At 40.7% G+C, this 13,936-nt stretch overlaps 2 protein-coding genes across 2 annotated transcripts in view; both read left to right on the forward strand.

Moving 5' to 3' along the window:
• LOC107732432 (ectonucleoside triphosphate diphosphohydrolase 3-like) overlaps positions 1-4,632 on the forward strand; it is a 15,652-nt gene extending 11,020 nt beyond the window's left edge. Inside the window, exon 10 of the mRNA XM_016543764.1 lies at positions 4,441-4,632. Coding sequence (XP_016399250.1) covers positions 4,441-4,632 — 192 coding nt within the window. The remainder of the gene's footprint in view (positions 1-4,440) is intronic.
• A 1,985-nt stretch (positions 4,633-6,617) lies between these two features.
• Positions 6,618-13,936, forward strand: part of LOC107732434 (protein FAM198A-like) — a 38,028-nt gene continuing 30,709 nt past the window's right edge. Inside the window, exon 1 of the mRNA XM_016543767.1 lies at positions 6,618-6,679. Within this exon, the coding sequence (XP_016399253.1) occupies positions 6,677-6,679 (3 nt within the window). The 5' untranslated portion in view covers positions 6,618-6,676. The remainder of the gene's footprint in view (positions 6,680-13,936) is intronic.

A 13,936-nucleotide genomic window follows, 5' to 3' on the forward strand; every position in this document is an offset into this window, starting at 1 on the left:
GGTTTCAGCCAGCACTGAAGGGGCCGCATGCGAAGCAGGCCCAGCTGAAGTACCGGAGACGCGGACTTCTGAAATGCCTTGAGAGGGCGAGGGGCTCCAACTTTGAATGAGGCCACGAGCCGCTGAATAGCCAGTGCACGTTCTGGTGTGACTACCGCCCTCATTCGGGCTGAGTCGAGAACTGTTCCCAGGAATGAGATCCGTTGCCTGGGTGACAGCGCGCTCTTGGCAAAATTGACCCTGAGTCCCAGACATTCTAAGTGGCTGAGGAGGAAGGATCTGTGAAATAGTAGCTCATCCTCCGACTGGGCCAAGATGAGCTAGTCATCGAGGTAATTCAAAATGTGGTTTCCCATCTGTCTCAGCGGGAAAAGAGCCGCATCCATGCACTTTGTAAAAGTGCGAGGAGCTAGGGACAGTCCAAAGGCAAGGACCGTGTATTGATATGCCACTCCCTCGAAGGCGAATCTCAAGAATCGTCTGTGGTGGGGGGCTATCTGGATGTTAAAGTAGGCGTCTTTCAGATCCAGCGAAAAGAACCAGTCCCCTGGGCACACTTGCCAGAGGATCTGTTTCAATGTAATCATCCTGAAAAGCCGTTTCATGAGGGCTTGGTTCAGGTGCCTGAGATCGAGAATGGGCCTTAGATTGCCATCCTTTTTGGGGATGAGGAAATAGCGGCTGTGGAAGCCTGACTCGCTTTGAGCTGGGGGAACCGTTTCTACGGTCCTATCGCCAGCAAATTCATCATCTTGGAGCGCAGGATGTGTGCGTCTTTGCTCTAAACCGAGGTGGGAACAACGCCGCTGAATCGCGTGGGTCTTCGAGCAAATTGCAGTGAATAACCTCGTTTTATTATCCCCAAATCCCAATCTGGCACACCGGGGATGGCCTGCCAGGTCTCAGCCCGCGTGACAAGGGGTTGGACTAATTCGAGGGGCTGGTCGCCGTATGTGGAGCCCACACTCAGAAGAGGAATTTTGCTCTCTTTTGAAAATGCTTTCAAAAAATGCTTCGCTAGACTTAATGCTCTCATAGCGAGAGCAGTCAGCCCCAGTGTGCGCTGCCTCAGCGTGGGCATGGCCCAGACGTGTCCATTTTGAAGCTGTCAGTGATAATAATCATTAGTGACAGCATTCTCTTTTAATCCGCCTAAAAAGATCCAACCACTCATTAGAAGAGGAGTACTGATGATCTTTATGTCTAAACACTCAGGCAGATCAAAAGTGCTGCGCGCATTCTCTCAGATCTGCTCGTGGCAGACGAGAGGAGGGGCGGGGCCGTCTTCATTGAAGAAGACGAGCCACGAGCAAAGCAGAGCGAGACATGAACTCTCGTAGTGAGAGCGATCTGACTCAGCGAGTGCAGCCTCAGCGTGGGCGTGGCCCAGGCGAGAGGCACATTCAAATACGAAGCTGTCAGCGATATTGAATCATTGGTGACAGCGTTCTGCTCTGATCGTCATAGAAGGATTGCGCCGCTCGACAACGGGAGGCGCCAATCCTCACGTGTAAACACACTGGCGGATCAAAGAGCTGCGTGGAGAGTGATGCACGCGGGGGCTTTTGCCGGCGTTAAATCACTCATGCCTGATCGCTCATCCCCGCGAGTTCGCCATTTCTTCCTCCGAGTAACTGGGAGGAGAGAAACACAAGAGCGGGGGAGGCGGGGCTCAGCGACGCACACACAAATGCGAAGCTGCCAGCGTTCTGCTTTGATCTGTCCAACCGCTCGGTGTAACGAGGGGCGCTGATCCTCACGTGTAACACACACTGGCAGATCAAGCACGCATGATGTGTGCCAGCATGAAATTGCTCAAGCCTGATCGCTCAACCCGCGAGCTCGCCGTTGCATCCTCCGAGGTAACTGGGAGGAGAGAAACATGAGAGTGGGGTGGCTCATTCATGCTTCGGCAAACGAACAGGGGCAGACTGCTTTCGTGGTAAAAGCAGCCTGTCTCTGTGAGCTCAGCCATAGCGACACAAATGCAAATTCGAAGCTGTCAGTGACAGCATTCTGCTTCGATCAACCTAGGAAGATAGAGCCGCTCGATGTAACGAGGGGCGCTGATCTTCATGTGTAAGACACGGATCGACGAGCAGCGGGGAGAGTAAGCACGCAGGCTCTGTGTCGGCGTGAGATTGCTTAGCTCCCAGACTTCGCTGTTTCTCTCTCCGAGGCTCGCTGAGAGAGGAAAAACAGGAGAGCGGGGCTGTCTTCAATGAAGGTGGTCCGCGAGTGGAGAAGAGCGAGACTCATGCTCTGAGTGAGCATTTTGTCTCAGTGAGCGCGCAGCTCACCTCCCTTCTGCGGCGGATTGAAGTGCAGCGGGGAGAGCGAGCAAACGGGTACAGTGCCGGCATGCGATCACTCAGACCCGGTTGCTTAGTTCCCTGACTCCGCTGTTTCTTTCTCTGAGGCTTGCTGAGAGAGGAGAAATGGGAGAGCGGGGCTGCCTTCAATGAAGGCGGTCCGCGAGTGGAGAAGAGCGAGGCTCATGCTCTCAGCGAGAGCATTCCGTCTCAGTGAAGTGCAGTCTCTGCGTGGGTGCTGCCCAGACAGGCGACGCACTCACTGCCCTTCTGCATCGTGTAAGATTCTGTGCACGAGCCACACTCGCAGCGCGACATTTGCAACAACGTCGCTAGAAATGTTGCTCTTTTAGAACATACCTCTTAGAAATAAGCTCTTTTAGGCTCGCCGGATGGCGGCAGGGGATCAGCTGGGACCGCTGCTGCGACGCTGAAGGTGGTGGAGAAGCGGCGAATCGACCGAGCAGAGGGTCGCTGGTTCAACTTGATCCGCTGCGAAGGCGATTCTACGGTGAGAGGCTTCGAGTCTCATAGATCAGCGAAGAACTTAGTCGTCGCTGAAGGAGAAGAAATCTGAGGATCCTATGGCGAAGTGCACACTTATATAGCCAAATGCCCCGCCCAAATTGGTGGGCTGTGTCGCCATAGGCTCGTGCAGCCCCGCTGCCGAGCCATTGGTTCGTTTTTAATAATAAACTGCACGAACCAATGATTGAAAAAGGCTTCAGTACTCGGAGAAAAAGGAGTTTTCCCCAAAGCATCTTAGCAGACGCAATATGAGTGAAGTATCGATAGGGAACTCAGTACTGCTTTTAACAAGATATATATCAAAAGAGGAAAATATGTCATATGTCATTGATATTATCAAGCTGCATTCAAAGCATTTTCATATGCCGACACACATCCAGTTGTTTTCTTTCTTTTTAGTTCTGACACATTAATACGGCTTCATGAATAAAGGAGAAGAGTAAACCTTTGCACCATCAGATTATGCAATAGAAGCCTATTAAATGAATATTCAATGTTCAATACAAGTTAAGCTCTGTCAACAGCATTTTAGCATAATGTTGATTACCACAAAAAAACAAATTTCAAAAATCTGGTTTACAGTAAAGCATTTACAATGGAAGTGCATGGACCAGTTCAAAGTTCTTATGGCTTTCACAAAGTGAAATCATTGTTTACTAACCATTTCTGTGCAATATAAAATGTATAGATTACATACATATATACATATACTGTGGTGGCCAAAATTATTAGAACACCTGACAGATCTGAAAATATTTACCTTTTTTTTGGCCTCCAAAATATGATTTCATTTCATAATGTTCATGAAACATGCAGATTGTTGCTCTGAGCACAACAAAAATCAGATTTATGTAGTGAGTCGTACTGTTTTTATCCACTTTTAACTTATTTGGTATGTCCACTTTTTGCAGCAATTACAGCAGCATAGTGTCAATATATTTCCTGAAAACTTCAACACTAATGTTATCCCATGCCTTCTGCGACTCAAGCCAAAGGCTTTCCTTTGAATGTACAATAGATCTGTCCAGTTTATTTTCCAACTTGCCCCAAATTTGATGGGGTTGAGGTCTGGACTTTGAGGGGGCCAGTCCATCATTTTCAATGTTCCAGCAGATTCCTTCCGTCGCAGGTCGTTCCGAAAATAGTTCGTTTAATGGGTATTGCAATGGCCAATTCAACAAAAACAACTGAAACCTCTTAAATATGCCGTGTTCTAATAATTTTGTATATTTTGCACTGTATACATATTACAACATTGCAAACATTGCACATAAGACACTAAAACTCAGAAATGGATGATAAAATTTACAAATAATTACAGAGAAATGGCAAGTCACACAATGAATTAAACATGATTTTTTTACAGTGTGTAATAAACCAGGAATAATCCTTTAAATGTCTTTTCACAGTAAATGCATTTCTTAGCACCTGATTTTTGAGGAACACACATCAAATATAGTAGCCTATGTGCTGTATCAGTGCATGCATGTCAAATATCTACCAATGATATTCTCTCCCCCTCCAGCAAATCAGTTCTGTCTATCAAAACTCTGGAGTGAACTGGACCTCTCCATACTGTATGTCTCTTTGTGTTTCACAGGTAAATAAGACCAGTATAGCCTGGTCCCTGGGCTACATGCTTGCACTTTCCAACATGATCCCAGCCGAAGGGAAAATCATCACGCTACCCATAAACAACGTCCTCTTCACTGGGCTCCTCCTGCTGTTCTCTGCTTTGACTATTATCACCCTCACGTACCTCGTCATTGCGCTGGTGCGCTTTTGTTATTGAGGTTTTTGTACTGAGTTCTCGTCTATACTGCACTGAGTTCTCGTCTGTAGGTCAAGTGTCCCACTTAGGGAGGTTTTGTAAACCAGGAGAGATGCTGATGTGTCAATGCAGATGTACCTGCTAAAGAAAGATTTTAATTTTAGATCCTGAAGGTCTTGAAGGTCCAGCGGTGCTAAGGTTAAAAAGAAGACACCTGATGTGAACACCAAATGTGTTTAAAACCTGTATTCAATGTCATTCTATCCAAAAAAAGGCAGTGTACAGGTCTTTCTAGTCTAGGAATGCGGTAGCAAAGTCTTGTACTGTGGATTTGAATGGAAACACTGAAGACAAAGAAAAGAATTTAGCATATTTACAGTAAAAAATATCTACTAGGTCATGACAATGTTTTGATTGTGTATTGTATCTAATGTTTGTCTCATTCAACTGCATCATCCCTTATGTATCGTACATGTGTATTTCTGCATGTGCTCTTCAGCACAGGTTGTATTTGGATGAAATATGTCATAGTACTCTAAATAAATGTTATGATTGTTAATGACAGTGCAGTAAGGACTGGTGATTATGTATTTCAACTGATGATCTAGGCATTTGGCATTTAATGCTATTAAAGTCAGTAAAATGAATTCTAAGGACACTTTTTATATAGACAAGTCAAGTCATCTTTATTTATATAGTGCTTTATACTACACAGATTGTGTCATAGCAGCTTTACAGTGTTAAACAGGAAAATAACGTTTCAACAATGCAATCAAAATTCAATTATGCTGTAAAGCTGCTCTATAAAGAGAACAATAGAAAACAATCAATTTTCCAGTTAAAGTCAGTTCAGCATTGATTCATTAATGTCATTGTCCAGCTCAGTTCAGTTCTCTTCCAACAGTGTTTGTACAAAGGGAAAAGTCAACAGTGGAAAGGGACCCAAACTCCATTGGTGACAGAAATGGAGAAGAAGGGGGAAAAAAACCTTGGCATCTTCCTTCTTTGCCAATTTGGAGGTGTTGTTGGCTTTGATCTTTGTTTCTTGTTGTTTTTTTCATTGAGACTGCACTAGGTTTTCTTCTTTTTCTTCTTCCAAACAAGATTCATGTGTGATATTAGAAAGAGAGACTAGTAACAATATTGCTCAATGTACTCGCCTGGTTCCCAATCATCTCCTATTTCTGTAACTCACCATTCTCCCAGAAGAGGACAGTACAGTCCTATAATACATTCTCAAGGTGCATTAAATCATTTCTAGACGTACTCTTTATGGATAGTGAAACAAAATGTGAAAAAAATTATAATAATAATTTGAATAATACAACTGATATAAATCATGTTCTTTGTAAAATTTAAGTGAAACGGTTTTACAAAGCCCTTAATTTCTTCCTCTATTTTACCAAAGTAACTGTTATTGTTAGTACTCTGAAATGATAATTTATTTATATGGGATCTTCAAACAATGTTTTTTTTTAGATGACAATGGAGGTTAACACCAAGTTCCCACAGAAATGTTTTCACAACATTAACTGTAGCTGTAACTTCTTTGATGGAAATTAGTTACCACAGTAAATTTAATTGTCTTCTGACTGAGGATTTTGTTTACACAAAAATTAAATGAAGATCACATACAACATTTGTGCATCAGCAATACGCCATAAACTCTAGAAGCGCCCAGCCCAGGACAATAAATCTCCTCAGTGTGTGTTTTTTTTTTTCTCTTCTCATGTTACACAGCACATTCCTCTCCAAACCTCCACTCTGCTTTCCCTTCTCAAGTCCACCGTCCTCCTGCAACGTGTTGCTAGAGATCAGAGCTTTGTTCTGAGACTTTGGAAACGTTGCAATGGAAACTCAAGAATAAACCCAGGGAAAGTCACTAAACAATGTGACTTTGGATGCATCTCATGCATACACTGGTCCAGTTAAGATGAGAGTAACTTTAAGAAGCTTTACATGCAGGAATAATACTGTGTTTGCATGGATGAGGAGCGCAGGATGTGGCGCTGATGCTGTGATTGAACAGCCGGAACACATTAGACTTCTATCAGTGGTGTTTATAATGGTAAGTGTCCAATTGAGAACTTTTCATTATTGTACTAGCTGAGAATGATTTATCTGTAATTACTTTTGCACATTGACTGCTTTCCTAGAGTTTATATTGCACAGGTCATGTTTAGTGGTGAATTATTAAATACTGAATGAATATTGTTTGAGACAAGCTTTTATTGTTTAACTCACAATGCAAACCTTCACAAAGCTGGATAAAAGTATTGCTATTAAAATTGATCTGAATTCATTAAAAAAAAAAAAAATCAAATAGACCAAAAGAATGTTTTCCAGTGCTCTTTGCAGGACATGGCACTAAAGCACATTGTGTGTATTAAGATCAGAGTTCTAATGTATGTATTTATACTCGGCAGGAAAGTCTTTGTCAATAATGCAAGAGTTGTACAACAACAGTGCCTAATGTTTTTCAGCATTGAGAATTCTTCGAATCATTCGTCCCAGCTGCAGCCCTCCTCAGCAGACCCCGTTAAACTCTCTGACTCGGCAGACCCAAAGATAATTGCGTTCTGCCTGTGAGGGTTTGGTTGCAGTTACCAAGCATTGCATTGCAATTATTTGCAGAGAAGGCAATGAAAAATGCATGTGGACTTTATCTGCTGATCACTGAACCACTGAGATAAATCTAATGTTTTATGAGGTAAAATTATTTAAAGTTATCTTTGATATGGATCAATCATGCATTCAGGACTTAGTGAACACTCTTTGATGGTAGAACATCCAGCCAGTTGTTATCACAAAATAAAAAATTATCAGGACCCCAATGCAAAGCTTAAAATCTTACCTGCTTATTATGTTATATGTGACCCTGGACCACAAAACCAGTCTTAAGTCGCATGGGTATATTTGTAGCATACATTCATCCTGGCAACAAAACGAACACTACAACAATATTAGAAAACCGCTGCTACTATTACTGCATTACTACACTCTTAGAAAAAAAATGTCCAAAAATTGTACCTTTAGGAGTATAACAGCTTGTAATTAGGGCAATGCCCTCAAAGGGATACCTTTGTACCTTCTTTACCCCTAAATGGTGCTTTTTTTTTTTTACCATAAAAGTTCATATTACTACTTTAAGGGAACATATTATTACTCTGAAGTACTAATATGCACCCTTTAGGGGTAAAGAATTTACAAAGGTGTCCCTTTGAGGGCACTGCCCCAGTGACAAGCTGTTATACCCCTAAAGGTAAAATCTTGGCACTTTTTTATGACAGTGCAGCCGATAAGTGAGACGCAACATGGTACCAGATGCATTTGTATGAAAGGGCAAGTCAGCGGTGTGATATGAGAGACATAAGAGATGCTCTTGCCTCAGATACCTGGATGAGAGGTCTGTTATTCAGCATTGCTATTGACAACGGTCATTATCATGGCATAACAAACCTCGGAATGTTGCAACTGACCAGTCAGAATCAAGCTTTTCAGACAGCGTAAAATGAAATATGTATACACGCATACGAGACAAAATGTTCCATGCCTACTGGCACTGGCATCCAGATGTTGATGTCAAAACTGGAATTTAATCTGGAGTCCATTTAGAGGTATTTTAATAAGATTACCAGGTGTTTTGAAACTAAAACCAAATAATCATACCTCACAGGGAGATTCGGTTATTGTCTGTATAACATAACACTTTTTGCACCAAACCCTTTTGCACTAAACCTATGCCAGAAAGCTGTGTGTTTTTCACCGTACTAGCCGATTTCCTTTTTTGAACAAAAGGAAACCCTGGGCACTTACAAGCTGGCAAGGGCAAAAGGTTTTTATTCTGGCAATCCTTCCAAATGGTTTGTTGGCATGGAGATGGTGTTTAATTGCAGGTTGCAGTATTGTTGACACCAGAATGCTAAAAGCTCCTGCAATTGTCCAACTGTGGTCCTTCCTGTGTGGACAGTACACTATTTGTAGTGCATTGTCTGGTTTATAAATGCCTGCAACTCAGTCTCATTCATTTGTGTTCTTTAATCTTGCCTATGTGTATATCTCTGATTTCTTGTCAGTTTTTGAATGGACAGATTTCTCTTATGTTTTCAGATCAAAGAACATTCAACAATGATAAAGCCACTTTTATATTTTAATGCACGTCAGTGGTTCCAGTAATTTTGCAGGCCCTGTTTGTATGTATTTATGTTGTTGTTGTGTTTGTGTTGGCTTATGATAGCTGGCATGACTTTTCTACAAGATTAGAAAAATAAAACTGTTTATGCCAGATTTGCCACAGATTTATGGATTCTGAAAACCCACAGGATATTGCCATCCCTAAAGCTGTCTCTTAAAGCTTGAACGCTAACGTGCAAATATAATACAACCAATACAATAAAACCAATACATTACTGTCATTTTACAGTAATGAAGTCTATTACATAGATGAAGAATTTGCAGGTGAGGATTAAACGTTTAGCGTTTTTTTAGAACTTATGCTGTAACATCTGTTAAATGTGACTCATTGCTGAACCTCTTGAATTCACTTGTAAGAAGGGAACTATGTTTGAAAATATCTGTGCCATCTGGTATAGGAAACCAGTTCGCCAGTTACTGCCTGGCTGACTTAGTCACTCCTGAGAGAGCAGTATTTCCTACTGATAACTTTAAATATCGCTGTCCCAGATCCCCAAGAACATCAGACTTATTTCATTTATATAAAAACTTTAATTTTTATTTATTTAAAATCATTAGCTGTTCAAATTTCCTGCTGGAAAAGATGCAGTACTAATCAAAAAATTCTAAGTGTATATAAGTAACTCAGTGTTCTTTAAGTACCAGCATATACTACATATACTGCTGTGTGTGTGTGTGTGTGTGAGTGAGTGTGTGTGTGTGTGTGTGTGTGTGTGTGTGTGTGTGTGTGTGTGTATTTGTTTATGACCAAATGTCCCCACAAGGATAGTAAAACCTAACATTTTTGACATTGTGGGGACCAGCCTGCGGTCCCCACGAGGGAAGAAAATTATTAAAAATAGTAAATTATGTTTATCTGAAAGTGTAAAACAGGTAACCTAAAAAGTGTAACCTAACCCTACTGCAAACAGTAGTAGTTTTCTGTAAGGGGTAGGTTTAGGGTTAGGGGCTAAAAAATATTGTTTGGTCAGTATAAAAACAATAGAAGTCTATGGAAAGTCCCCACAATTCCCAGAAACAAACGTGTGTGTGTGTGTGTGTGTGTGTGTGTGTGTTAATAAATTCATCATAAATTGAGATTTGACTCTGACTCACACAACATTATCTAGAAGTCATTTCTGCAATGTAATTGGTCTGCCTGTTAATCAGAGGCAGCCAATGAGCAGTGAGCAGTGAATGAGCATGGCAGAGTGAGATAGCCACAAAGGTAATTAGAATTGATTGTCTGAGGAAGTTGTGACATTGTAATAATGGCTTCTCAAATTGCCATGGAGCAACAGCACCTGCTGGATTTCCGTCCTCCTCCGGAACCTCCTCCCAAGTTCCCACTCACGCCTCCCTCTGTTGTTGTTACAGTGCGAGGACACACCTTCCGGGAGGGGGCATTATGTCAGGATTATGGACTATTCTGTGTGTGTTTTTGCCCCTGTGACCCAGTATTGCCATGGAGCAACAGCACCTGCACACTATTTTGTTGAGCTTTTGGAGCAAGTCAGTGTCAGGGAGAGACTAAATGTAAATAATCAAGAAATATGATGATATTTGTGTTTAGCTATATCTGGAGGCATTGCAAGCAGGTAATCTATAGCCTGTGTATTTAATTCCATGTGTTCATCCAGCAAACAGATCTAAAATTATCAGAGGTAGATATACATGATGACATTTTTTAAAGACAAACTGGGTACTGATACTTTCTTTGTTGTACTCAGACCCTAAGTCAACATTAATCTGGGTAAATTTGAAAATGCATCTTTTTCTCTACGTTTTGGCCTTTCCATTGACACTGATACAGTGTTTCTGAAGACATTCTCCCAAGAGGATAAATTTGAAAATGCTCGTTGTAGTGTGGACTGTGAAAATGGAGGTATTCAAAAACTATGAAGAGTGTTTAGTCATGTGACACATATTGTACCCATAGATATGTACCAGCATTGTTGTGACTATTCACATTCATAGTCTTGTTAAAGTCTTGTTTTCATATTACATTTCTAAAAATATGACAGAAAATTTACTTGCAACTGCTGTCCTGCGGCAAAACATGACAATTGCTTATTTTACATACATACCATACATGGAATGGTGTTTTTGAGTGTGACCTGGACACACCAGTGAGCGGTGAAATATTTTGCTGAATATTCGCACCAAAATAATGGCATGAGAACATTGTTATGTGTTGTCTCTCTGTATCACCTTACTGAGCTTTTATCACATTTTATGCATGCACAGTAACGTGATTGAGGCATTTTCAGAAATTTCAGTGTGGGCAAGGAACTTTTGAAAAAAAAAAAATGCTAAGATGGGGAGTTTTTCAGAAAGAAAACATATTAAATATATCCAGAATAATGTGAATGTAGCAAGCCCTGCTAAAAATCTGTGATTAACTCAGTTGTCAGCACCCTTCTGTGATTATGAAATCTCCTTTCAAGGCAGCTGCAGCTGTTTGCAATTATTTCAATCAGAATCCTCACAGTTATTAAGGGAAAAAACATTAAGGTTAAAGTTACATTAAGTATTATCCTTCCCTCTGGTCAGTGGCAGACCATAGAGTCCATAGGTCACATAGGGCAGCAAAACCCCCCCACACAGCTCTCACACACATTTACACTCCACTTCATCCAAAAACCAGTAAAATTACAAATACTAAAATGCAAGCAAATCTGTCACAATTACTAACATACAGTACATCTAAACAGATGCTATTGTAATTTGTTTATTCAAAAACATTTTCAGTCAAGATTGTCAAGATTGAATCATATCAGCTAAAATACAAATAGAGGAAACTATAGCTGACCACCAAGGCAACATAAAATAAAAGTACATTATTTACTTTCTTAACCCTTTAAAACCTGACATGAAATAATAGTCAGAAAAAAACTTTGTTTTAAATGGTGTATTGAACCTATAATATGGTTTATTGAACCTGTAAAAAAGTGCATATGTGTTTTTTGTAAGTATCATTTTCGATACATTAGGCTTTTTAGGTTCATGTAATATGATAGAGGAGAATATGGAGCTCGTACTTCAGGAGGAAAAAAAGTTTTATTCAGAGACCAAAACTAAGCAAAAATATGCAATTTGCTGATATTTATATGGCCAAAAAGATGAAATTCTGATAGCTTGTAATGTAAATCAAGGATATCTAGATATCTAATATCTATAACTGTATAGCAGCAGACTACTTACATAAAATGCATATAAATATCAGTTGTCACTGTCTCCTAATAATATATCTTAGAAAGATTGTAGTTAAATGCTTATCTCCACGATCAAAACTAAATAATGCATATGCAAAAATTAAAATATATAATGAAATGCAATTATACAATTATATGTGTCCTATTATTATGTGACCCGTTGTCAGGATTATGGACTATTCTGTGTGTGTTTTTGCCCCTGTGACCCAGTTTCTTCCTCATGTTGATTGTGTTAATTTGATTCCAGGTGTGTATCGTTCCTCCCCAATTATCCTGCCTTTAAAAGCCCTAGTCCTTTCAGTTCTTATTTGTCGGGTCTACTTGTTGAATGTCCTCCTTGTTCTCGGTTTTCCTGTGGATTATTAAAGACTGTGTTATTGAAGTACTCCTCGTTTCCTTGTTCCTTGCTCCCCGAGTGTGTGTGTGTGTATATATATATATATACACCAATCATATGACAGAAAGAATGTAGTAGATGTATTTGGGAGTCCTTGAATCACTTTCTGCTTTCAATGAAACATCCAAGCAAAGTACAATTAATTAACAAAATTATGGCAATTTTTGTCATAGATGTTATTAATTAGCCTATCAAATATTTTCAGTCTGCTCTCATTTTGTCATGCTGATAATGTTTTATTTTGTTTATCTAATGCATAGTTTGTGATATGTTTATGTATTTATATAGCTTACTGAAGCTTGGGCCACAAGAGCCTGTTGCTTTTGTTGTTGTTGTTGGTGGTTTATGCTATTTTTCTCTGTTGCTTTTGTGTGTGAATATAAATGACTGCAGCAGACTGTCAGTGACACATTTTCATCCTACACACACAGAGCTGCACATTATATATTTCAGGATGACACTAGTGTCAAAAGCATCTGCTCCATAATAAGAAAGACACTCCGCTGCTGACACTCTGAGGTAGGACAGACACGGCAGCAGATGGCTGATCTATTTTCTTCCTCTCTCTTTCTCTCTCAACCTTTCCCTCACCGTACCTTCCTCCCCCCAAACCATTTGGCTTCTGCATGCAATGGTATCGCAGATCCTCCTGTATGGGTAGAGGGTAATGCTGACCTTTGCACAATGCATGAAAGATCATACATCAAACAGAGTTTTCCCACAGCCGGTATGCTATGGAAGATCCTGCTATGCTGACATTACACTTTTTGTTTAGTCTTAGGGGGCAACAGAGTTTCTCAATGCAAGCATGATTTTTTTATTATTGTTTTTGTTTTTGTTTTGTTTTGCTATCTATCACAATAAGGAATATTCCTATAATTAGAGCAATTCAACAGGGAATACAAAATCAAAGCAAAAGAATAGTTTTTTTGCCATTCACAGTAAGATGGAATGCAATGGCATCCTAAAATTGAGGTAACATCTTAAAATTGAATGAGATGCTGCGAAACCGGTAAGTCATTGTAATGTGGTGTTTGGGTTTTGTCTTGTTCATGTTTCCATGTCTTTTATTTTGTAATTGTTTTATGCTGTTTGTGTCATGCTTCCCTTGCCCTCATGTATCTCAGCCTTGTGTATTTCTCGGTTTTCATGTGGATTATTAAAGACTGTGTTATTCAAGTACACCTTGTTTCCTTGTTCCCCGAGTGAATTGTGACAGAAGACCTGACCGATACAGTTACCTCCGTTTGTACCCTCCGTTTTGTTTCTCTTTTTACTCAGTTTTTTGTTTCCGTTGTGTGCCCTATGGATCCCCTTCTTCGCCCCGAAATTCATCCTCCTCGATAAATTCAAAATTCGCTCGAGGGTCATACCAGACTGTTTCTGGCTGTGGCCCATCTAACCACCTATCCGGACGACGCGCTCTGCGCGTTCTATGATGCCAGCCTCAACACCGCGTGCAGAGCGCAGTCGTCCGAAGATGGCCCTGAGAGATGACGGTGTGAGCACGGAGAGGAGCTCCGCCCCCTGCACCGCGGCT

This window comes from Sinocyclocheilus rhinocerous, unplaced genomic scaffold (genome assembly GCF_001515625.1).
Source record: "Sinocyclocheilus rhinocerous isolate Xijiao unplaced genomic scaffold, SAMN03320098_v1.1 scaffold1181, whole genome shotgun sequence".
Taxonomy (NCBI): Eukaryota; Metazoa; Chordata; class Actinopteri; order Cypriniformes; family Cyprinidae; genus Sinocyclocheilus; species Sinocyclocheilus rhinocerous.